Source organism: Dromiciops gliroides, chromosome 2 (genome assembly GCF_019393635.1).
Source record: "Dromiciops gliroides isolate mDroGli1 chromosome 2, mDroGli1.pri, whole genome shotgun sequence".
NCBI classification, from domain to species: domain Eukaryota; kingdom Metazoa; phylum Chordata; class Mammalia; order Microbiotheria; family Microbiotheriidae; genus Dromiciops; species Dromiciops gliroides.
The window spans coordinates 66788293-66813890 of record NC_057862.1 but is presented as its reverse complement, the minus strand read 5'-3'; the positions used below and the strand labels follow the sequence as shown (position 1 = coordinate 66813890).

The 25598-nt window shown below is 36.0% G+C and overlaps 1 protein-coding gene across 4 annotated transcripts in view; it reads right to left on the bottom strand.

Moving 5' to 3' along the window:
* Positions 1-25598, bottom strand: part of NRG3 (neuregulin 3) — a 1197616-nt gene that overhangs the window by 322170 nt on the left and 849848 nt on the right. For all 4 annotated transcript variants that reach the window (XM_043984098.1, XM_043984099.1, XM_043984100.1 and 1 more), the window contains exon 3: positions 929-1002. In XM_043984098.1, coding sequence (XP_043840033.1) covers positions 929-1002 — 74 coding nt within the window. The remainder of the gene's footprint in view (positions 1-928; positions 1003-25598) is intronic.

Sequence of the window (25598 nt, the reverse complement as noted above, 5' to 3'; positions counted from 1 at the left end):
AATCCTCTTTCCACTTCATGCTACAATGCACAAGAAAAGAAGACAATAGCATCTTATTATATATGCATCAGTGTCAGTCAAAGGAACAAGATTATTGTTTGAGAGCTGGAATGGACTGTGTTGCCCATTTAATCTGATCTCCTCATTTTATAGATTAGGGTACTGAAGGAATATTGGTTTAAAGGGTTTACCCAAGGAGCACTGAGGTTGTTTAAAAGTGACCTGTGGTGAATTATTTTGTAAAGTTCATAATCATCTAATGATTTATTTGTTTGTAGAGAATAAATGACAAATAGTAAATGACAGAAGTGGAATTTGAACCTGGATCTTTTGGTTTTAAATCCATTGCTTTTCCTACTTTACTACATATTCTATACAGGAATTATTGGATATTATAAGCAGGTACCACTTATTTTTGATGGTAGGAAGATTACGTCTATATCCTATTTTCTAGTTGAGAAGTAGGGTGTGATTGTGTTCAACTTGGAATTTAAAGATTTGTATTCTGATTCTGATACTTAAAATTTTGTGATCATTTACCTCTACAGGACTCTAGAAATTCACTAAGACTCATTTGCTCAGTCACAGATAACTTTCAATTTGCTTCACTGGAGAAAATTCCCACACCAGATAAAACACCAAATTATGTAGGTGGGCCAAGTAGACTAAGCAATTTGTATGAGTTTGAGCAGTTACTAGAATTAGTGAATAGAAAAGAGAGAAATTTCCTCCTAACTTAAAGAAAGAACCTCTAGGCTGGATGACCTCTGATCCAATTTTCAGTGGGTTTAAAAAAAATCATTCATTACACATCACTGCAAGAAACTCATCTTGCATTCTAAGTCTATGTCATGGAGTACAGTTGCTCATTATGTTCATCATAGACAGAAGAAAAAGAAGAAAAAACAAAACAAAACATTGGACGTACTTGGATCCGACAAGATGGAATCGGTTTTCGGCAAAAACTGATCACAGCGGACTCCTTGGTAGCCTTCTTTGCACCTGAGGAGAAGGGGATAAATGACAAACGTACACATGGGATAGTGAAAGTTTAGCCTCATCATATCAATGAGCATGAGGAATATTGGTACCAATTATACAAATAATTTTTAAAGTAACAGCTTCTTCAATCTTATGCATCACTGGGAAACCAATTTATTTTGATTCCCAGCAGAGAGAATTTGGGAAGATTCCACATCTTCTTTACAAAACGTATACTTTGATTTAGAGGTTTGGTCTTGGCTTATAAAAGGTACTTCATTGTAACCAACTACTTACTATGATTTTATTTGTTCATTCTTCCACTTACTACCTATGTTACTGTGGGGAACCAACAGTTACTTAAACTCACTTGAACCCAGCTTCCTCTTCTTTAAAATGAAGGGGTTGAACTAGACGACTCTTAATGTCTCTTCTAGTTGTAAATCTGTGAATAATATGAAAACTAGGCCCAGGTAAATGTAGGTCTCTTTATGCAACACATATCCTTAAAATTCACCACTTTTTTGGGGGTGGAGGGAAGTGATTTGCTTGTTTTACAAATAATGTTGAATGGACATTAGAGAAGCTGCAGATGTTTTTTTTAAATAGACCTCTGCTAAGTTATTTTGCAAAATTAAAAACAATCCCCTAGTTATCCCGTTTTGTAGTAGATAAAGTCCTAGATTTGGAGTCAAGAACAATTGAGTTCAAATCCCACCTCAGATACCAGTTAGCTGTATGATCATTGGAAATTCCTTTATATCTAAGCCTCAGTTTCTTCATTTGTGAAATGGGGATAATAATAGCACCTGACACCCTGCTTTGCTGTGAGGATCAAATAAGATAAAGCATGTAAAACATGTTTCAATTCCTAAAGATCTATGTAAAGTCATAGATTCAGAGTTTGGACTTCAGAATCCATCTAATTCTCCCTCTTCATTTTATGTACATTCAAATGGAGACCCAGATGTGTTAAGTGACTTTGCTAATGCCACTCATTTAGGTGGCAGAGAACAGATTCAAAATAAGGTCCTATGATTCCAAGGCTTCTTAGGAAAATTTAATCCTTTTTCCAGTGCACCATAACTTCTGAATATTGTCTTTATAGTTTTCAAGTAAAGACAAATCTTATAGGACCAATGATTTCAGAATCCCTTCTTACCACATATAAAGCACAACCCCAAGAGTGGCCCCTAAGATTAGATTTTTAGGAAGACAAATTAATATATCCTGGTATTTTCACCTGCACATTCTGAGCTAGGGGAAGCGGACATTCATCTGGTTTCCCAGGGGTTTATCAGGTCTCTTTTCTCCCATTCCTTCAATAGAAGGGAATTTAACCAGAAAGCTGAGCAATGGGGCATGTAGCCTGAGCCTCACCAGGCCACTGGGGATGTGATCACTATCAGTTCACTCAGCTCTGGCTCCTTGACTGCCTCTGACAAGTGCAGCACATTACATCGGCCTGTCAGTGCAAGAAATAGGAGTGGAGACTCAGGATGACTTGTCTCTGAATGATCTCTTAAAATGGAAGGTGGCATTTAATGGGCTTCTTTCTGCTTAATCTGTGCTGCTTGAGTTAAGAAGGGCTGCTCCTGCAGTTTGCTCTTGGAATAAATTTGCCCTCCTTAGAGCAGAAGAAATTAGGCCTCTGCAATAAAGACTATGGGGGAAAAAAACCCAGGTTGTTGGAGATTTATGAAATCAGGAGAGGAATTGAAAAGGGCTAGTGCATTTCTAATAACATCAATAAATTCTTTCCTTAGAAGACATTTTGTTTTCTGTGCATAACAAATTATTAGATAAGGCCTATTTCCATCATGGCAGCTGAAAAGGATGACATCAAGGTAATTTTTCTACTTTTGATTGTGCACCAAAAGGCAATTCCTGTAAATGAGTGGCAAGCTCTTAAATATCTTTGCAAGCATGGTACTCCAGAAAATATTTGGCATTTCTCATCACAGGTTGAGGGCCAAAGTCTTTGATGTATGGATATTCAAGATACCAAATGGATTATTTAAAAAAATTTGTTTCAGCAGCCACACATTTTCATAACTTTTTGTTATTCAGTTAATGAACTCATATTAAAGGAGTAATATCACTGCTTCTATCAGGGAAAAATGTTATTCTGAAAAATTTCTGGAGAAAAACACAATCCTTGTGTTCTGCTACGCAAAAAAAGTCAACATGCTATTTGTTAGTTTGGACTTATAGAGAATTGCTAGCCAACAAAGCATTTTAAATTTCAACTTATTACAGTGGTGAGGTTAACACCCTATATTTTAGGCATTGATTCTTTTGCTTTCTGTAGGATTTTGATTTCAGCAAGCAGGGGCCTTTTTTTGTTTTGATTTTTTAATGATAATTTAGATGTGGCTTCTCAGGAATATAGGAGCTTTTAAGTAGAAGCTCTTTGGTTTTTGACTTCATCTATAAATCAAAATGCGTGGTTCTTCTGTGGGAAAATGAAAACATGAATATGTTCTTATGCATTAAACTATTTTTTTCATGAACTTAAAATTAAACCAAGGGTGCCTACACTTATGTATGCTAAGGTAAGGTGACCGCACGCAGGCTTACAGACCTAAATATGAGATTCCTACTGATGGAGTACAATAAAACATGGTCATCTTGGGGGCACTAAGCTCTATGCTGCTGAGTGGCCATTGCCACCATCTCTGATATGAGAGCAGGTGACAGTGCTAGTTGGTCCTGTATCTTTAAAAACGAGAAATTAAAGTTTGCATTTAAGAATCATACATGTCAGTTTCATAATTTCCAACACGTCAAAATGGAGGACTGAATGTGACCAACAGGCAGTGCAAATGAGAGGATTTGAATTTATAGCAATATTAAACAGAGTAAGCAAAAGGGAAGATCTTAAAATGGACTTGGATGAAACAGAATGAGTCAGGGCTGAATGCCTGACTATCTGACAGGTGATTTTTATAAAGTGAAGTCTTTGAAAGCTGAACTTGCATGTTTTCTGTTTGTTTATACTCTTTTGCCTTGATAATAAAAGAAAAGCATGAATATTCGAAACAAGTAGGATTTATGTGACAGTCTGGTCTTTTGTGTTCTTTAGGCATCATTGTATATTTATCATAATTTATTGATAAGTAGACACCACATGAGTGGTTTTCTAATCACAGAATAGAAGTTAGAAGGGACCTCAGGGGTCAAGTAGTTCAATCCATACCTGAAAAGGAATTCCAAGCCCCATTCAACATTTAATCTTTTTCCTGGTCTCAAGTTTCATATGCTAGGCATCTCCACTCACATGTTCCTTTGCCATGTTAAACTCACTGTACAAAACAGAAGAGGAATTCTCTGCTTCCCTAAACCTTTCTCCTACCCTATTTTTGTTGAGGTCACTACCCTCGTGACACCCGGCCAGTTTTCAAACCTTAGAGTGATTCTTAACTATTCCCTATACTTATTGGTATCTAAGTGGATATTTGGACTTGGAAGCAGGAAGATCTTAGTTCAAGTCCTGCCTCAGATGCTTAGAGCTGTGTGCACTTGAGTAAGTCACTGATCCTCCCTCAGTCTGAGTTTCCCTGTCTATAAAATGGGGATAATAGTTATCTACCACCCCTCTCTCCTGCCAGAGTTAGTTTTAGAATCAAATGAGATAGCATATGTAAAGCATTTTTCAAATCTTAAAGCTCTATATGAATGATAACTCATATTTGAAGGGCAGCTAGGTGGCATAGAATGCTGGACCTGGAATAAAGAAGACTCATCTCCCTGAGTTCAAATCTGTCCTCAGACACTTATTAGCTGTTTGACCATGGGCAAGTCACTTCACCCTATTTGCCTCAATTTCCTTATATCTAAAATCAGCTGGAGAAGGAAATGACAAACTGCTCCAGTATCTTTGCCCAGAAAACTCCAAATGGCATCACGAAGAATCAGATATGACTTAAAATAATGAACATTACAGTTCAATTAGTTGAGGAATCTTGTTAATTCTACTACTACAACTCGTAAATCCATCCCTTTCTCTCCACTGACAAGTCACTTCCCTAGTTCAGACATTGTCATTTCTAGTCTGGACAATTGCACCAATTTCTTTATTGGTTTCCCTTGCTTTCAATTTCTCCCCTCTTCAATCTAGCCTTCATACAGCTACCACCTTAAAGTATATAAAGGACAGTTCTCACTATGTTACTTTCCTACTCAGAAATTTTTAGCAGCTCCTTTTTGCTTTTAAGATATAATACAACTTTCTCTGCCTGATATTTAAAGGCTTCTACAATTTGGTTCTCCACTTTCTTTCCCAACTTAATCCATGTTCAGCCACATATGCTGTTCCAGCCAAATTGGCCCCCTACTTCTGCCCCAATTTGAATTCCATCTTCCATCTTCATGCTTTTTCACAGGCTATCTCCATGCCTAAAAAGACTCTCTGATTGAGGTACTGTATCTACATGTTGTCTCCCCCATTAGAAGACAATATTTTTCAAGGGGCAAAAAATAAATATATACAAGATCTATAAAAGGAGTGGGTCCTTGAAGGGCAGGGATCCTTTATTGGTTTAGCTTTTTCTTCATATCCCTAATGTTGATTAGAGTACTTGCCATATTATAATTGCTTAATAAAATGAGTATTTTTTTTCCTTTGTATCCTGAGCATGCAACCCAATGCTTTGTATGCAGTTGGAACTTAATAAATATTTAATGTCTTAATTCTCAATGTGAGAATTGGAATGACACTCCCTGCTGGGAGAGATATTGCAATGAAACTCTGCCATGAGGAGAAAGCATGTGACTTGGAAACCATGTGACTTTAGCATCCAGAAGTTCCCCGGCATCCGGAAGTTGCCTGGCATCCAGGAAATTACACCTATAGAACCACCCGTGGGACCAGTCAATCAGAGCTACCAACCAATTAGATTAGAGGTGTGTGTGTGTGTGTGTGTGTGTGTGTGTGTGTGTGTGTGTGTGTGTGTGTGGATGGCCCTGTTTCTGGTTTCACAAAGGGGATTCAAAGAAAAGCCCCTGAGGAGGGGTCTTTTGGGTTCCTGACCTTGGCTTGGCGCGTCAGATGCTGGGGTCTATTAGATAGTTAGAGGAAGTTTGCCTTTTACCTCTCTCTCTCCTCAACAACTTCTGATGCACTTTAATAAATTATTAAAAGTCTAAACTCTTGCTAAAGCTTCTAATTTAAGGTGACTATTCTTTAGATTTTAGACATCATAGCTAGAATTTTGGGCCCCTTACATCAACAAGTGAGAACCAATTTCGTATGGCAAAGAGAGGCAGGTTTTGGAATTAGGAAGCCCTGGATTCCTGTTGTGTCAGAATAAACATCAATTTTATGATAATGGACAAATTCCAAAGTCACTTGACCTCTCTGTGACCTCCCTAGGCAGTTCAAGACTACGGATGAGAAATGCTGCATAATTCATGACAGAAAGATGATCAATTAATATACAGAATGAGAAACAGATTTTTGAAGTTGATCAATTTAGGGATTTGCTTTGCTTGGATGATACAAGAGCTCTGTATTTCTGTATCTCTTTCTCCTCCACCCCCAGGGAAGGAAGAAAAAATAATTAACAAAAGACTATGAATTACAAAGGAATTAATGATTTGTAACAGTGGAGAAATCTTCACATAGGGAGTTTACACTGACATCATCACAAGTCCAGAACAAAAAGAATAACCAAAAAAAAAAAAGTACAAAAATAGCAAGATTCCCCTTGAGATTTATTGATGGCAAATTCACTAACTCCTAAACTAGCTCATTCCCTTTTTGAATAGTTCTAAATGTTTAGAAATGTTTTTCTTCCTTCTTTGGAAGTTCAATCTCCTCCTAACAGTTTCCACCCATTAAGCTTAGTTCTGTCCGTGGGGCAATGCTATACAAGTGTAATGACTCCTTTACATAAAAGACCTTCAAATACTTATAGTAATCTTGTCCCTAAATTGTCTCTTTTCTCCCATTCCTTCAATAGAACCTCATTTGATATGATCCCTCACCGTTCTTACATACTCTCCTCAGAATGCTATCCAGTTTGTTAGTGTCCTACTTGATTTGGATCTGAACATATAATTTCCTACGTAATCAAATACTGTCTTAAGCAGAACAAAGTCTTCTGCTTTCTTTCCATCCATCAAAATACTCTGTCTTTTCCATGTACCCAACTCTACCATAACTTCCATGACACATACAACTCACCACACACACCAGAGGGTATAGGAACTTCTGTACAATGACCCTGCTATCCTAATTGGTGACTGGCTGCATCTGGAGACTATTTCAGGGGAAGCTACACTTCACCTCACTGCCTTCTCTCTGTCCCCCTTCTCCATAATCTTCTCTAAGAAAACTAGTTTATTTACCAAAGTCATGCTTCTCCTCCCACCTACTCACCCCATTTGTTCTGGACAGTAAACTATAATCTAATTGACTCTTCCCTTGTTTCTGGATGGGTTGTGTCAATATATCCCCTCTGGCTCCACTCACTATCCCATAACTTTTTAGATCAAAATGCCCCTCCCTGGCCACTACTCTCCTATGCCTGGTGTTTCTTCCTGTAAAATTATAAGTTCCTAGAGAACATAAACTTTCTTTGTATTTGTATTTGTATACCTACCACTCCATAGTGCTTGGTTCATAGTAATCCTTTAGGATAGAAACAGATATGAGGCTTAGAGTCTCAGATCAGGAAACACTATATCTACCAATATGGATCTATGCTTTCCCTGCAAATGACAGTTGATAGAGTTGCCTAGTATAATGGCAGGATAAGTAACCCCCTTGAATGTGGTTACACTGCCAATGTTGTTCACCCTTTCTTTTCAAAGAGGACCAATGATGTCATGGGCAATGTCTTGAATTGCAAATGATTGGATTTAAGTGAGCCAGAGTTGCATAAAGTTGTTAGCCTCATTCTCTCTTCCTGTTTCACTGAAGTCCATCCGCAGGATAAAAGTCAAAACAGCTGTCAGTGGCCTAAGATCCAGTGGATGACGTTGGTTTCTTTGATACCTGACCAATGTCTAAATGTTCCATAGCACCCATTTCCACCACTTTCATGGTTATTGGAACAAATTGTTCTCTTCCACTCATTCTGCTGGGGGACATCTTCACATGCTTGCTAAATCACTTATGGATTTGAGGCCTGTCAATTATCTTCAACCTGTGGGGCAGCTAGGTGGCACAGTGGATAGAGCACCAGCCCTGGATTCAGGGGGACCTGAGTTCAAATCTGGCCTCAGAAACTTAACACTTACTAGCTGTGTGACCCTGGGCAAGTCACTTAACCCCAATTGCTGCACCAAAAAAAAATTATCTTCAACCTGGTTTAATCCACCTTTCAAGGTAGTGTATCAGGGTATAACTGGTGTCCATGCTATATACCACCTTGGAGCCAGAGGTGAGAGAAAGAATTTCTTCCCTGGGTGTCCTTGAACTACCAACCTTTAGGTTATCAGCTAAATGCACCCAAAGACAAGCTGCTCAAACTATATTTATCAGCAGAAGCACTGGAGCTCAGATTTTCATGGCTATAAGAGCATCTATCTTTTTACTAAAGTACAATGCCTCTTGTCATATAAAAAAGTGCTTAATAAATGCCTTTTTAAAGGTTTAATTAGAGAGCACAATAGATAAGAGCATGGTAATTGTAGTCAGGAAGTCCTGAGTTCAAATCCATATATGCAACATAGAAGTCAATTAAAGAAGATGACTGACTACAGAATGAGTCTAAGTTGTTAGAGCTGATGGAATCCACCTTTGAAAGGGATTTTCTACTTCTACCCAACTAAGGTTTTTAACATGTGAAAGCACTGAGCTTTCTAGTTAATTGATTAGTAATAAGAGATGATGGACCAGCTTATAAAATGATGCTTGATAGTATTTAGAATTATGAAGCCTGATCCTGGAAAATGCTTAGACTGAATGGTATAAACAAGTTCATAAAAGCCCCAGTTATCAGTTGATATTATTTTTTTTTCAAATTGAATTATATCTCCCTATTGTTTATCTCAAGAACTAACTCACTATATATAAAGATTGTACCTCCATTCAGGACAGCTCTTTCCTGGCTGCCCCCCCCCCCAAACACACACACACACATATGTCAACACTGTACTTATATGCTAATTTATTTTATTCAGTACTTCCTGACACTTACCATTAACTGCAATTTTATAACATTGTGACTGCTTACCTACTTCTAATATATTTAAGTCCCTCTGGAATCCCAATGAAGGCTTTTTATAAAACGGCTGAATTGCTTTTCAACATTTTAACCTTTAACAACATAGGCTATCAGTATTATATAAACACTGTATAAATACCATTTAAAGTCAAGCAAAATATCCTTCTCACAGTTCATATGGACTTTCGTTCTACTAGTCAGAGAACATTTTTAAAAAATATCTCTAACTACTAGATCACAAAGACTGAAATGAGAATACATTGTGTAATTGAGTAATGCATTGACCAAAAACTAATTTTTCTTTTTAAATGTCATTTTCAGACTTTTTCTATTACTCCAATTGCCCAAGTTACTAAAGTTTAATAATTCACAGGAGTCCAAGAATGGAGTGAACTCTTCCTCATTAGTGCTATTTAAAAGTTTATTAGTTTTCTTTTTTTTTTCCTAGAGAAAAGATCCTAAGTCATTACTCTTTACGTGGCAACATAATATTTTACAGGCACAATGGTACATGTAGCAAAAAATTTGTTACTGGGGGGGGGGAATACTGACAAATTTTTGTTCCAGATGTTATTTTATGATCTAGAAAATGAAATGATATTTTTAGTGCAGTAGATGAAATAGCCCTGGATGAACCTGGGAGTCAAAGGAGCTATGTTAGAATCTTTGGCTCTAGCAGGTAATGGCCTCATAAATTAAGACACCTTAACTTCTCAGAGATTCAGTTTCTTCATTTCTAAAATGTGTTTGTGTTAGATGATGTCTAAGTTTCCCTTCAGTTCTAAAATTTTGTGTCTTATTCTATGTCTCTAAGAAACTGTTTTTCTAAATATCATCTAACTTCAAAATTCCCTCCCTCTCCACCTATCTCTCTGTCTGTTTCTCTGTCTTTTTCTTGTTCTTCTCCCTGTCTCTCTTTATCTTTCTCTCCTCTCTCTCAATTTTTCTTTTTCTCTCCACATGGAAATAAAGCTAGAGTGAAGAGTTAACACCTGATAATCTCACATTTAAAATTGGCACCTTGTAGACATCCTAGACACATATAAACTTCCTAGGAAAAAAGGAGTGTCGCTTCTAATGAAAGAAATGATAACAAGAGATTAGCTCCTTCTCTGTTCTGAGAAATGTAGTCTGGAGGATCTGTGTGATTTCATAACAATCTGAAAGCACATACCTCCTTCCTACTCTAGGTCCAATAAATTTGCCTGACTTTTGAATCTGAAGGTCACTTTTAATCATTGTAACTATTATTTTCCATTTACAATAACTTAAAGTAGACTAAGTTATGATCATTTTTTCCTGTGATTATTAGTAATGTTTGTTGTTTGTTTACTGTGCTTGTGATTTCAGATGTTTAGGGAGCCCTAGGCAAGGTTCTCCCTTCCTCTATCAATGTTGCTCTGTGCCTACTTTGTAACTTAGAATTTTAGAGAATTTCATGGGGCATTGAGTGATGAAGATACTTGCCCATTTTGCCACCATTCAGTTTGGATTCAAGGTGAGACTTGAATCCAGGTTTTCTTGACTGTTAGTTGAGCTCTTTATGTAATATACTGCACCAACTCTGCTTTTTTAATCATGTTATTTAAATTTTAAAAATAAAAAAAAAAAACAAGGAAAATTCTACACATGCACATATGAACTTGCTTCTTAAAATTAGCAAATTTTTAGTATATGTTTAAAAAAAAAGGCCAAGATGACAAAGGAAAGGAAGTGATTTGCCTGAGCTCTCCCCAAGACCCCTCCAAATACCTTCAAATAATGCCATAAGACAATTCCTGAAGCAGCAGAACCCATAGAAAAACAGGGTTGAATAATGTTCCAGCCAAAGACAGCTTAGAAAGTCAGCAGGAAAGGTCTTTTGTACCAGGGTGAGAGTGAAGCACAAGTCATACCAGCTCCAACATAGACCCAGCCACAGCCTCAGCAAACCAGGAGCAGGCCTTGGGAGTCTCTGAATCAGCAGGGGCAGCAACTGCTTCTAGAACTCAGCCCAAAGACAGCAAGGGGATCCAACAATTGGCTAGAAAAAGATTACAGGGATCTCTTTGCTAGCACTGAAGCAGGACTCTGTTGTTTTGCCCATACTTGGATCCAGTCTTGGGTGGCAGTCCCAGGCAGCGGAGGAACACAAGCACACAAGAGCTTGCAGCCACAGTGGAGCAGGATTCTGTTCATAGTTTCAGGGCAGAAAATCAGGCCTGTGGTTGCTTGCAGATCAGAGCACAGGCCGGGAGAGTAGTAAAAATACCTCTCCTTAATCATAACACCTTAGAAGGACTAAAAACTTAGAAATTCCTAGAATTATCTCTGAAAACAGATGCACAAAACCCCTGTAGCTTGAGACTGTGCACCCTTCACCCTAGAAGCAGGGTCCCACTTTAACAAAGAGTTATGAGTCAAGAAATAGACTGGGAAAATGAGCAAACAGAAAAAAAATGTTGAGCATAGAAAGTTTCTATAGTGACAAGGAAGATCAAAATACACCCTCAGAAGAAGATAACAAAGACAAAGCTCCTACATCCAAAGGATCCAAGAAAAATATGAATTGATTTCAGGTCATAGAAGGGCTCTAAAAGGACTCTGAAAATAAAGTAAGAGAGGTACAGTAAAAAATGGAAAGAAAAAAAAGTATTTGTTTACATAACAATAATTTAGAAAGTAGCTTTTATAGAAGCTTTCATTTGAGCCGTCCAAAAATTGTACATACTACAAGTATTATTATCATGCCCATTTTACAGAAAATAAAACTGAAGATTGTGGAAGATAATCAATCTGGGCACAGTAGACAGCAAATAAGTTTCAGGTACTAGATCTGACCATTGTCATTTTATCAAATTGACATACCCTTCACCAATGCTGATCAGAGTAGAAATTTTCATGACTTTCCTCAATCATTCCCCAAATATGATCTAGTGGCCAACAAACTGATAAGAGGACTTTCCAGGTTTGGCAAGGTTGATTGTAGGTCAGTTGCTAACCTGGACCTTTTACAATTTCACACACACACACACACACACACACACAAATGTTAGAGTTTGGACTTTTCTTTGGAAAACCAAGGTCACTTCCATTTCAGGAGTTAGGAAACAGACTAAATGTTTAGTAGATATTGAATAAGGAAATTTTTATTAGGCACCTATTATGTCACACACATTATATGAGGCACTGGGGCTACAAAAAGAGTGAGATTGTCCTTACCCTTAAGGAGATTTTAAGTTCCACTAGTGAAATGACTGGTGTTTGATGGTGGTGTTGATATGACTTGTGTACATATAATGCCCTCCAATTTAAAAAAAGGCAACCCTAAAAGCCAGAAAATATAAGGATTATTGCCTGTATTTTGTTGATGAGGAAACCAGCACAGAGAGGTCAATAACTATAGAAAGACCACTCAGCTAAATTCTTGTTGAAGACAGTATTCTACATATTGTTCATTTATCTCTGGTAAGAAATTTTTCTTTCTTTTTTTGGAGTGGGGGCAGGGCAATGATGGTTTAGTGACTTGCCCAGGGTCACACAGCTAGTATGTGTCAAGTGTATGAGGCCAGACTTGAACTTAGGTCTTCCTTAATCTGGGGCCAGTGCTTTATCCACTGTGCCACCTAGCTGCCCCTAGTAAGCTATTCTTCAAAACTTTCCTAGTACCTTCAAATGATCAAATTTTTAAAGTGTTTCTTAAACTATTTTTTTTTCAATTTTCTCATTTGCAGATGAGCAACAGAGAAGAAACTTTAGCTTTGACCTCATTCCAAATTGAAAAGAATAAGCCTCCTTCTTGTACACCTGGCAACAGTGCTATCAGGTGAGCTGCTATCACAGTGTTTGACATATAATGGGTTCTTAATGAATGCTTATTGATTGGTTGCTAATGGTAGAGGCACAGGGTAAAAATGATGACACTAAAATGCAGGAGGATTCTTGAGAAAATGGAAGAAGGGATAGATTTAGGATTTCCATAGGATTTCCAAGGACCAAACTCTTTGGAGCCAAAGCAAAATGAGTTGGTGCCAAATGACTGTTTTCTTCTTTAAGTTGTAAAGAATCATGTTGAACTTCTATTCTGGTAAAATAATGGATCTTTGATATTGTCAAAATGAGGCCTCCTAACAGAGTAGAACAAAACCCATTCCTGCCTACTCTCTGTTCATGTAAATGCATAAGAGAGATTAGAATCTAAGTGTTCATTCCTTTTCTTTAGATTTTATGATATTGCATATATACCAGTGGAGCTGTCTACCCATTATCATTTTCTCTTGATACATGACATACCCATCTCCCTGTTATGGTCATATTCCTCTCATTAAAATAATTCTACAGTTTTTCATTGGCAATACATTATGCTCTATTCCTCTCATATATTGAGCCAAGTTCACTGTCAATCATTAGACTCAAAGATATGTGAACTGTTGAATTTGTTTTAGGGGTTCCAACCAATAATCTCTCTCCATCTGGACAGTAGATCTTATTTATCTAATTGATATTTCTTGCATTGATAGGCCATATTTTATTTTAATAATTATGGTCTCATTTGATGCAAATAGTTCAAAGTAATCTACAAAGAAGACTATTTTATTTCCATCTATAGGGAATACCTCTTCCATTTAGACCCTGTGCTGATCATTTTCTATGATAATAATAAACACTTTCAGGAATCATAGTTCTCCTTGCTTTAGGTCTTGCTTGATATGAATAAGTATTGCGTTATAGAATCTGATATGGGTAAGTTCTATTATTACTTCTTTCAGAGTATGTTATATGTTTTTAATATGCACATAAGGAAGCACTTGTTCGGAGGAAAACTTTTAAAGTGTCACTTTTAGAAAGTATTTTGGTGACTTTAAAGATGTCACCAAATCACCTTTTTTTGTAATCACTAAACAATTTTACAATGAGATCTTGTACTCTTTATACGGTTCTATCACTTGTGTGACTGTTTTAGAATGTAATTTGCTAATTTGTATGTTCCCTTCTTAAATCTTCATTAATGATACTCTAGATTATTTTATAAAGATCTTATACAAATTGAAAAGAAGTCATTTGTTTCAATAGTTATTGATAACTTCTCAATCACTTTTTTTTTTTTTGGCAGGGCAATGAGGGTTGAGTGACTTGCCCAGGATCACATGACTAGTAAGTGTCAAGTGTCTGAGGTCGAATTTGAACTCAGGTCCTCCTGAATCCAGGGCCGGTGCTCTATCTACTGTGCCACCTAGCTGCTCCCTCAATCACTTTTTAGTAGGGACCATAGGTATTCCTTCTCTGTTTCAGATATCTTGAGAATAAATTATTTGATGCTCTGAAGATTGTGGTCCTTCCAGGTTCTCTATATGCCTGACTTTGTTTTTATCTCTTCTTACTGTATTTGTTTTTCTTTTATCCCCCATGACATTTATATTTTTCAAACAACCCCTCTACTCTCATTGAAAGAAAAAAAATAATTTGTGGAATAGATATCTGAAAGAAAGAATTGAGATCTTTCTATCTATTGCTCCATCCAATTCTTCTATAAAGGACTTATCCATATCTCCAAACCTCCCTAAGTAGAAAAACCTGGTGATACTCTTTTTCTTCATACTCAAAGGGATACAGAGTGATATAAAGCATATCAGACCCAACAAGTCACATCTGATTTGAATAAAATTGCAGCAGCAAGACTGGATTTTCCATATCACCTCACAGAAAGAAAAAAAAAACAATTAAATTATCTGATTTAATGACATTTCATATAAGATGTGAAATGTCAGACTTTTCTTTATTTCTGAAAGACATTGTACCAGTTGTATGAGTTTCTTTCTCTTATGTCCCATCTTGGGATCATCTAATACAAATGTTTTCCTTTTATATCATTCAGGCATTCCTCTCATAAGATTTGCCATAACTCTTAACAATTCTCAAGTACATAGTTAATACTTTATAACCAAACACCCTCATAAAGTTGGCTATCATGTCACTTGGCCAATCATCCATTTATAGCATAATTCATGTAGAATTTATTGTCCCCTGTTAGATCATTTTGGATAATTTTGTGTTTCTGGGAAACCAATTAACATTAGGAAGAGAATGCCTGTACTTTCTCCCAGTTCTTCTATGGACTTTTATCACTAGTTTACACAGCTGTTTGCTTCATCCTCCTGAGTGATTGTTACTCATGGGGCTCCTAAGCTCATGAACTGTATCTTCCTGACTTCTGCTGACACATATACACAAATAGCAGATTGCAACCTTAACCTTTGGATCCTAAGAGTATTCCTCAAGAGAACCGTTTTCTTGAATTCAAATTCTTTCTTCACACACACACCCACCTTTGAAGCAATATGGCTGTAACATTTATGAGTCCTTTGCTACTTCTGATTTCAGAAACCGCCCTCATAATTAATGAAGTCAATGTAGTTAATAAATAGGAAAGAAGGAAGAAAACAAGCATGTATTAAGCATCTATTATGTGCCAGACATTGTACTAAGGACTTTTACAAATAGGATCCTGTTTGATTCTCACATCAGCCCTGCAAGAAGTAGCTGTTATACTATTTTACAGTTGAGGAAACTGGAGCAGACAGAGGTTAAATGACTTGCTCAAGGTCACATAGCTAGTAAATGTCTGAAGCTGTATTTGAATACAGCTCTTCCTGACTCAGGGGCAAATGCTATATCTGCCATGCTACCAACTGCTTCTAGATTACTAGATAATATTATTCCTGTGTGGGAAGTAGAAATTAGGAAATAGGTAAACCCATGTTATTTTTAGGACTTTAAAAATTTATCTTTTTCAGTGACTAGCAGATGAGAGTGGCTATTCCTGTTCTACTTTATGTAGAAATGGGCAAGATGAATCTGATAGAGATTATATTTTTCACAATATTTGTTCAAAAGAAGAGGATAACAATTGATAAACTACTGACTGAGATAGAAGAAGAGAGCATAGGAAAATCTGAATGCCTTTGTGGACAAATGAAAAGGAGAGATAAATGGTAAATGTGAGAAAAGCAATACTATCCCCAGATCATCAATTCAGGGCCCTCTAGTAATTTATTAACATTTTTTTTGAGTCACTAAACTTATCTATTACTTATTTATTCCAAAATGTTTAACCTTGTACTAAGCCATTATTTTACAGGTTACACTTCAGCATCTAGCAAAGTTCCTAGAATACAGTAGGCATTTAATAAATATTTGTTTAATTGCTTTATTAATAAAATGTTGCCTAGCTTTACAATAAACCAGAATCCATATTTGTTTTAAAGGAGGAGAATACAAGAACATTTCTACATTATCCATTAAAAATACTGAAATTGGGGGCAGCTAGGTGGTACAGAGGATAAAGCACCAGCCCTGGATTCAGGAGGACCTGAGTTCAAATCTAGCCTCAAACACTTGACACTTACTAGCTGTGTGACCCTGGGTAAGTCACTTAACCCTCATTGCCCCGCCCCCAAAAGTTTATATATATATATATATATATATATATATAATATGAAATTGAATATTTGTCAGGAGTTTATTTTCTATTCTAAATTATTGTTTCTCTAATTTTCATTGAAAAAACACTAGCTTTTATTCTATTGGTGATAATAAGTACCATTAATAATAGTTTTAATAATGGGGTTCATTTCTCTGAAAGTTATCTAGTTAATAGCTATGACATAATTTAATGACCTCAACAATGAGTCAAATACTGTGGCATCACAGCAGATGTTAGTAAGATTCTAGTTTTCTTCACTGGTAACATATAAGTGATCTCAAGATCTAAGAAAGCACTAAATGTAGAGAACAGTTGTAACATTATTTAAGAACAAAAACCTTACATGGGCTAGACATTAAATTAAGTGATCTTTTAAAAGAAGTACTATTTAATTACTATGTATGCTTTAAGATTAAGCAACAAATAGTAAAATCATATAGAAAACAGGTCTTACATGACCATCTTCATGATAGCTATATTTTCTAAGCCAAATAGATCAGTTCATAGATATTTAAACTGCTTATCAGCATTTAACTTTTACATGTGAAATCTGAAATGAAAATTGTTTTCAATGCTCTTCATGTGGCATTCATAAGCCAAGTTCAAATGTACATAAAATCCCATAATTTGGTGGTATTGTTGATTTTAATGCTACTCATTCAAGAATTCTTCAGCTATTATTGTTGACCCAGAGTTTTCCCAGGATTTAGTAAAGTGACTGGTACATAAGGACGTGGTTAAGAATTGTTTGTTGATTGGAATAAAGACCCCTTTTTGTTAAATAAATAAATGAACAAAGAGATAAAAAACAAATAAATAAATGTTTATATATATTTTATATATACACATTTTATTAAATATATACACACATATACATAAACATATATACATAGGTGTATTATATGTTTGTGCACACGTGTGTGTATAAATGCTCTATGGCTGCAAGCTATCGAAAACCCATTCAACAAAGAATTGAAATTGAGGTTCACCCAAAGAGCAATGGAAAGGCCCATAGCAGGCATGATCAGACTACAATTATTAAAAATGAGGAATGTTAGAGGATACATAATGACTGTCACCAGAAGAATGCATGATTGATTAAAAATATGGGCTAATCATATAGCAGTAATGATGAATAACTGATAGACATGGCTCATGGTGACCAAGATGTTCAGTATAATTCAATCAAATGATGAGTGATGGGGCCTTGGACAGAACTGAAAGGCGAAGTGTTATAAGAAAGGAAATTGTCCATCCTGCTTTACTCTTTTCCATAAAGACACCATTTGCATTCACATGTTTAGTTCTGGGTGCAATGTTTTAGGAAAATCATTGATAAACCACAGTACACCTAAAGGAGGGTGGAAAAGTTTACATAAAGATTGGTGATAAGAAAAAGATTGATGGAGAGAATTCCAGATCTTTATTATAAAGAAGACTCAAGAGGATCATAATCACTGTCTTCAGAAATGATGTGGCCTCAAGATAAAGAAAAACAAAACAAAAGCAAAAACAAAAACTTCCAAACAATGAGAGCTGTTGAAAAGAAGAATGGACTTCCTTAGAAGGTGGCATCATGGGAATGGTCTACAATCTATGGCTGGGTCACCATTTTAGGATTGTTGTTGAGGAAACTTGTTTAGGTATGACTTCAACTAGGTAAGTTTGGAAGTTTCTTCCAAAACTCTGAGTTGGTAATCTCTCTACAGAACAAATTTGTAAGGGAAACCAATTGATGAGGTCAGCTCTTTCCTCAGAAACCAATGACCAAATTTGAAATAACATTTTGAAATATCCCCACTATAAAATCAAGTCAGTTGATAATGCTTTAATTATATGAATAGTAAAGAAAGCAATCAATTCAGTTGCAATTTGAGTATACAAATAAACTGAACAAGAACTACTCAACTAATAGGCCTTTAGTTATATACAGCTATTATAAATATGTGGGTGCATGTATGTATACGCACATATACATCTATCCATTCATGTGATACTAGAAACGACTCATTCTGTATGTTTTTGAGAACTTTCATTGTTTGATTTGGTTATTGCAAAAGTTATTTAAAGTTGTATTAAGATCAGTTTTGTAGGAGGACTTTCCAGCTGAGATTTTTCCAGATGAGGGAGAACATCTGAAGAACCTGAGAAACACTTCTCTGCAATCACAACTGAGACCACACCCAGAATATAGAGCTGCACCAAGATGACATCCCAAGAATCATCTGGAGATGAGAGTTCCAGAGACTTAAAGGGACATTTTCCTTTTTGTTCACCTTTTTCCTGTTGCATACTCTATTTTTAATATCTACCTCCTAAAGGGGACTTCCCCCTTTAGTTTTGTCAATGTGTTGCTCAATTTTTTTCTTTAATCTCCTTCATATTGTTAATCATCATAAACCCCATAGTTAAGAACCCTTTGCAAAGTATTTGTAATACTAGTTATTGCTTCTTTAAGGAAACTATTTTAGTTTCTTAACAAAGTACATGGGAGATTGTGAGAAAATAATTATTGATAATGGATTTCTTGGGAGGACACTGGGAACCAGTCTTAATTCTTTCTTCACCCCCACTCAAAGGTTTAGCTCAAGATCTTTCTCTCTGTTCTCTTTTAGAGCCAGCCCAAAAATACAATAGAGATCAGATTAACTCAGTAAAGTTGAGATTAAAACCACACTTAGCCAAAAGTGCCTTTGCCCTCAGGGGGTCTGTCTTTCACTAGACCCTGACCTCCTCATGGTAGAGCTCATTTTAATATGGACCACCCTCAGGTCATGTCAACTAATAGAACTGAATGATGCTAGTTAATTAGCTTTGATCAGTGTGTAAGAGTCACCTCTTTAAGAAGAGGAAAAGAAACTGGGATCACAAGGTGAATGTCATTCTGGGTGGTACACTAGGCAAGTCTCCTCTTTAGGTGATGTAGTTTCTGAACTCTGCTTGGAGCCATGTGCTCTCTCTTAGAGGCAATATAGTGCTGGGAGGGGGGATGGGGGGGTTGGCCTGTGTTAAATGTGGTAATGCTCTCTCTCTTGTGCCAAAGATGCTCTTGAACTGGGCACATGCCCTTTCCTCTTCTTGCTTAGGCCTGTAAATAATGGGGAAGTCAGTCAGGCATGTAGTCAATATTTTAGTAATATGTGATCTTAATTAATAATAAATGCTTATTGCCAAAAAAAAGAAAGAAAAGAAATGACTCAATCATTTTATATGGCCCATTCATTGACTAGGCAAAGGTAATGAATGTATATATTTATATATGCATATATCTTTCACAACTCCATATTTATAATATTTGTTCATATATAGTTAAATATTTATCCTTTATAAATGACTATATAGAGTTATAAGTTACTATAAAGGATATATGCATACAAACATGTATAATTATCACCTTTTCCTAGGCAATCGTCCATATAGAATTAATGAGTGAATTTTAGTACCTACTATATACTTACCCACCAATATTAAAAAAATTCCAGTTAAAGAAGTAAACTTAGAATGAATAAATTACCCTCCTTTTCCTAGAGATGATTTCTGCACAAGTGTTCAAGTATTTTACCACTGAATCCCTAATGAAAGCTGGGGAAAAAAAAAACATATACTGTGGGAGGAATCAAGGTGTAAGTCCTAATTATGTCACATACTGGTAGTGTGAGAAGAAGTTGTTCTCACCAAATTAATTTTACTTCTGCTGGCTCTCAAATGAGGGCATCATTTGCTTAATTCTATTAGGATGAACAAGAAATGAGTAATATATTGAGCATAGTAAAAGTCATCACATTTTTAAGGTGATATCAATTAAAATGAGAAGCAACATGGTATAACTGATAGATAGCTGGCCTTGGATATTTAGAGACTTGGGTTCAAGCTCTTCCTTTGCCAGATATTGGTTATATGATTCTGAGTTAATCACTTGAGTGGGAGAGGGAAAAGTTCTAGGTCTGGGTTACATCATTATCTTGCTGTGTAAACTTAAATAAAACATTTTTTAAAATTTTTGTTTTGTTTTGGTGAGGCAATTGGGGTTAAGTGACTTGCCTAGGGTCACATAGCTAATAAGTGTAAAGTGTCTGAGTCCAGATTTGAACTCAGGTCCTCCTGAATCCAGGGCTGGTGCCCTATCCACTGTGCCACCTAGCTGCCCGAAATAAAACACTTTAACACTGTAGGTCTCAGTTTCCTCCTCTCTTAAATTGAGGGGGTTGGGCTAGGTAACTTTAAAGCTCATTCCAACTTGAAATACATTTTTTCTTGCTGTTTGTTTTTTTGTTTTTACTTCTGGGTATTTTTAGTAAAGGTGTACATTTGTACATGTGGTAGGGTGCCAGTGATCTGCTTGGGTTACTTATTTTTGTGTGGAACTAGACTGGACACTAGACTGTGCCTGGGAGGGATCCCAGCTCTATGTCTTAAGTGTTAAAGAAGTCAGGATTGTTGTCTAGATTGGTAGCTACCTTCTGAAATTATTCCCAGTTTATTATGTGTATGTATATCACATATACATGTATATATATATATGTACAAACATGTACACACAAATACATTATACATGTGTGTGCATATTATTTATATATGATTGTTTTTATATGAGCTTCTTGGGAAGAAGGAATTGTGGTGGTGTATTTTTTTTTCTTTTTACCCCAATGCCTAGCACAATGACTGGTACATATATAATTAGTTTTAATTAATGCTTATTGATTTGACTTTGTGTAAAATAAAAATCACAGTCGCCCCATCTCACTGGGTTGTGATGAACAAATGAGATATTGAAAGTTCTTTGGCAAAACAGTGCTATATAAATAACAGCTATTCGAGGGAACTCCTCAGTGAGTAAACTCCCTCTACCAATACATATCATCAATTACTGTGTAATTATAGAGAATTGAGAGCAGGTATTATTTAGGGCATTCTAGACTCAAGTCTGGCATCTGACACATATTGGCTGCTGGTACCCTGGTCAAGTAACTTGACCTCAGGAGTTTAAGGAGATAGAGAAATGAAAGGAAAAAGGTTTCTTCTTAGCCTTGTCCTTTGGGAACTCCAGGAGTGATAATATGACTCAGTTGAGGAGGAAAAAAAAAAAAAAACTCCTTAAGTAAAGGGACTACTTTAATATTTGATAAAGTTTCTCCCAAACTCGACTTGCACGGCTTTTATTTAATTTTTTCCCTTACTTTCTTTATTTTCTAATCTCTTTTCCTTGATAGTAAGTACTGATCTGCAATGTTGGAGGTTATTCATGGGGAGTTAGTTCCTTATAGTAATGAAATAAAAGGTCGACTCCCTCCACTTGTCACCAAAAATTAAAGGAAAAACCCATGTATTTCTCTCCTCTGAGAGCCTAGGATTAAGAAAGAACTTGTCCTCTTCTACATGGAAATCTGGGAAGCAATGAGATTATGCTAACTGTATACACAGCCATCATATTAATTGAATTTTAGGAATATAATCAATAGTATCATAATTTTCTTGCAATTGGACAACTGTTTTAAATTAATGTTCTATGCCTGGAACAATACAGATTTGGTACTGTTTGCACACCATTGAGGCAGGACAGTGCAGTCTCCCTGGAAACCTTTCATGAATACTTTTTAGAAAATTGCATCTCACTGGGTGTACTTTGAGGACTATGTTGTAAGACAACTTGATAGTTGAGTCTTTTTAAAAAATTAAGTTCTTTTCATGCTTTATTTATTAGATTTTTTAAAAAATTTTTGTGGAGCAATGAGGGTTAAGTGACTTGCCCAAGGTCACACAGCTAGTGTCAAGTGTCTGAGGCTGGATTTGAACTCAGGTCCTCCTGAATCCAAGACCAGTGCTTTATCCACTGAGCCACCTAGCTGCCCCCTATTTATTAGATTTTTATGGAGGACATAGCCTATTTGTTATAGCAGGAAAAGCAATAGCTTTGTTATCAGAAGATCTGTGTTCAAATCCTAACTCTAATACTCCCTGTATATCCTTAGGCAAACAATCTGTCTATCAATCTATTCATTAGGACGATAATGACATTTGGATTTGTCCTTTAAGTTTTGTGATGGTTCTGTCTTTTCTAGACTTTACAATCCTATGAAAGGAACAATGAAAGTATCATATCAAGGAATCCCAGTATTTTTTTCATATCACATACTATGGATGATCTCCTTAAGCAAAGAATTACACAGCTTGAAATAATAGACAGAAATGATAAGGGAATCTAAGAACTAAATCTTACTTTAAAGGTACTACTCTGATTGACATTATAAAGGAAAGGAAGAGCTCATTAGTAAAGGAACTAATAAAGCCACTGGTAGAATGCTTCAAAAGAAAATGATAATAATTATTGTCCCCTTTAAAAAAATAGGTGGTAAATCATACACATAGTGTCATTGGCAAATCAGGTCCCAGGTATCAGTGAGCAAGCAGAGAACAAAAACTCCTACACTTTCCAATTTAATTAAATGGAAAAAGCAAATGAGATTTTTATAGTTCACCATCCTGGATCAGAGGAGTGTTCCACATGAAACATGATTAAAAAAAACATTTTAAAACTTTGTAGTTGTAGAAATCCCCATTCAATAGAAAAATGTTGCTTTTTTTCCCAGGATATTATACAATCAGCTAACTAGGGTGCTGGGTTCCAGCCAGCTAAAGAAACTGGACAGCTTTGATCAGAATTCACAACAATATTTCTCCCTCGTGTGATAAATGATTTACTGCCGAGGATAAATTAATATAATCTTTCATTATGTATGACATTCACCAGCTATGAGGAAGCTTTGGACTAAATGGAAAGTGATTTCACATTAAAAGGCTCCTGAAACTCAGGCAGAGATGAAAGTCAAATTTTTCTTTAAGTAGCATGAATGGAAAAAGGATACAGGCTTAATTTTATATCCAAGGATGAACATGTTTCACGAACTTGTTATAGAACACTTTGAAAGTTCCTTTTGGGATCATATTGGATGAAGGATCTAACCAAAAGAAATAGAACCGTGTATAAATTACCATGGTTATCTGACCCATTATTATTATTTGTACAGGGATCTACATTGAAGTGTCCACCATACATGTCAATAATGGAGCAGTAAGGACAACCAGGGATTTCAGTTCTAACGATATCACAAGGATATCTAGGTGGTGCAGTGGATAGAGTACTGGGCCTGGAATCAGGAAGACCTGATTTCAAACTCAGCCTTTATATACTCACTGGCTACGTGATCCTGGGCAACTCACTTAACCCTGTTTGCCTGTTTCTTCATGTGTAAAATGAACTAGGAAATGGAAAACAACTTCAGTATTTTTGCCAAGAAAACCCCAAGTTGGGTTATGAAGAGTTGGATTCAACTAAAATAACTGAATAATAAATAAATAACTGAATAATAAAAAGATGACACAAAGTAGTTTCTTTATAGGGTCATCTCCAAACAAAGTACAACTGGGCACTCATACTTCAATGGATCTGTAAAATAATGATATTGCAAACTGTGTACTCTGACCCTTCCTTTGCAAGCCTTACCCTAAATCCTTCAAAGCATCCCTCTCTGACATACTATGCAGCTTCCTCTTCATTTCTTCACATTAAACAGCAAAAATTAGAGCACCTAAGTGGTACTATGGATTGAATAGTGTTCCTTGAGTCAGGAAGACTCATCTGCCTGAGTTCAAATGTGACCTTGGGCAAGCCACTTAACCCTGTTTGCCTCAGTTCCTCATCTGTAAAATGAGCTGGAGATGGAAACCATTCCATTATCTTTGCCAAAACATCCCCAAATGGCATCATGAAGAGTTGGACCTAAGTGAAATGATTGAAGAACAATAACAACAACAAAAGTACTGACATTAAAGAAAGTAAAAACAAGCATGTTAATGCCTAATAGATTATAAGATCAATATCTGGAAGAACTATTTGAGATCATCTAGCTCTCTCCCCTTCCCTTTTTTTATAGCAGGAAATTGAGGTCTAGAAATGTGAAGTGACTTCTACAAGGTCAAATAAGTAGTACATCAGGACATCAGAGTTTGAAACTTAATCCTCTGACTCCAAATTCAATTTCCCCTCTAAGATACCATGCTTCCTCACCCCTGCTTTATCACAAACTTGTAGTGGCCCCAGGGTTTTTATGAAAATAGGAACCAAATATCCCCTGGTGCTTGGAAAAAAATAGAAACATCCTTCCTTTTTATAATAGCAGCAACACTGAAAAAGGATATGAAACAATAATGATTCAGAAGCTGTCAAGCAGAGTAAAATCTACTGCTAATATATATTAGTATAAGATAATATTACTATTTTCTTTGTTTTGTTTTGTTTTGTTAAGTGTCCACATTATAAAACTGTATGAAAAAGCAATGTTACTATTGGTTGGTATGAAGAGACATCCAATAAGAAGCCTTTCTCCAGAACATTGATATATAGATCAATTATGTGACCTTTAAGTAAAAAACAAATGAAATGCTACCTGAGGGTGCATGCAGGGAGCATGGAAAAATACAGCTGGGAATAATGAAAGCAATGAAGTCCAAAGACATTTCAAAGACCACAACTTCTCAACATGTTGAGCAAGTCAAAATAGGAAATTCAGGTGGAATGAATAATCTGGAATGAAATACAGAAATAACTTTCATGAATCAGAAAAGTTTAGAAACAAAGCCATTTAAAGGGAATTACTTAACTTTTATATCCCCATCTGTAGATGGGTGACTGAAATTTTCATTTGGGTACCAATGCATATTTCTTTAATATCAAGAAGGTTTTCCCCTGTTCTAACATTTGGAGCACTTCATTAATGATACCAATTGCTTTCCCATGTGTTCATCCATCTGATCCTCCAAGCAACTTTCTGAAGTAGGTGGGGCAGTTATGGGGAGGTGGGTATCATTCACAAATGAAGAAAATTAGATGGAAATGTTTTGATTTGCCCAAGGTCATGCATATGGTAATTAGTAGTTGGAACTGAAACTTAGCTGAGCTTCAAATAGGTTGCTAATTATTTTTC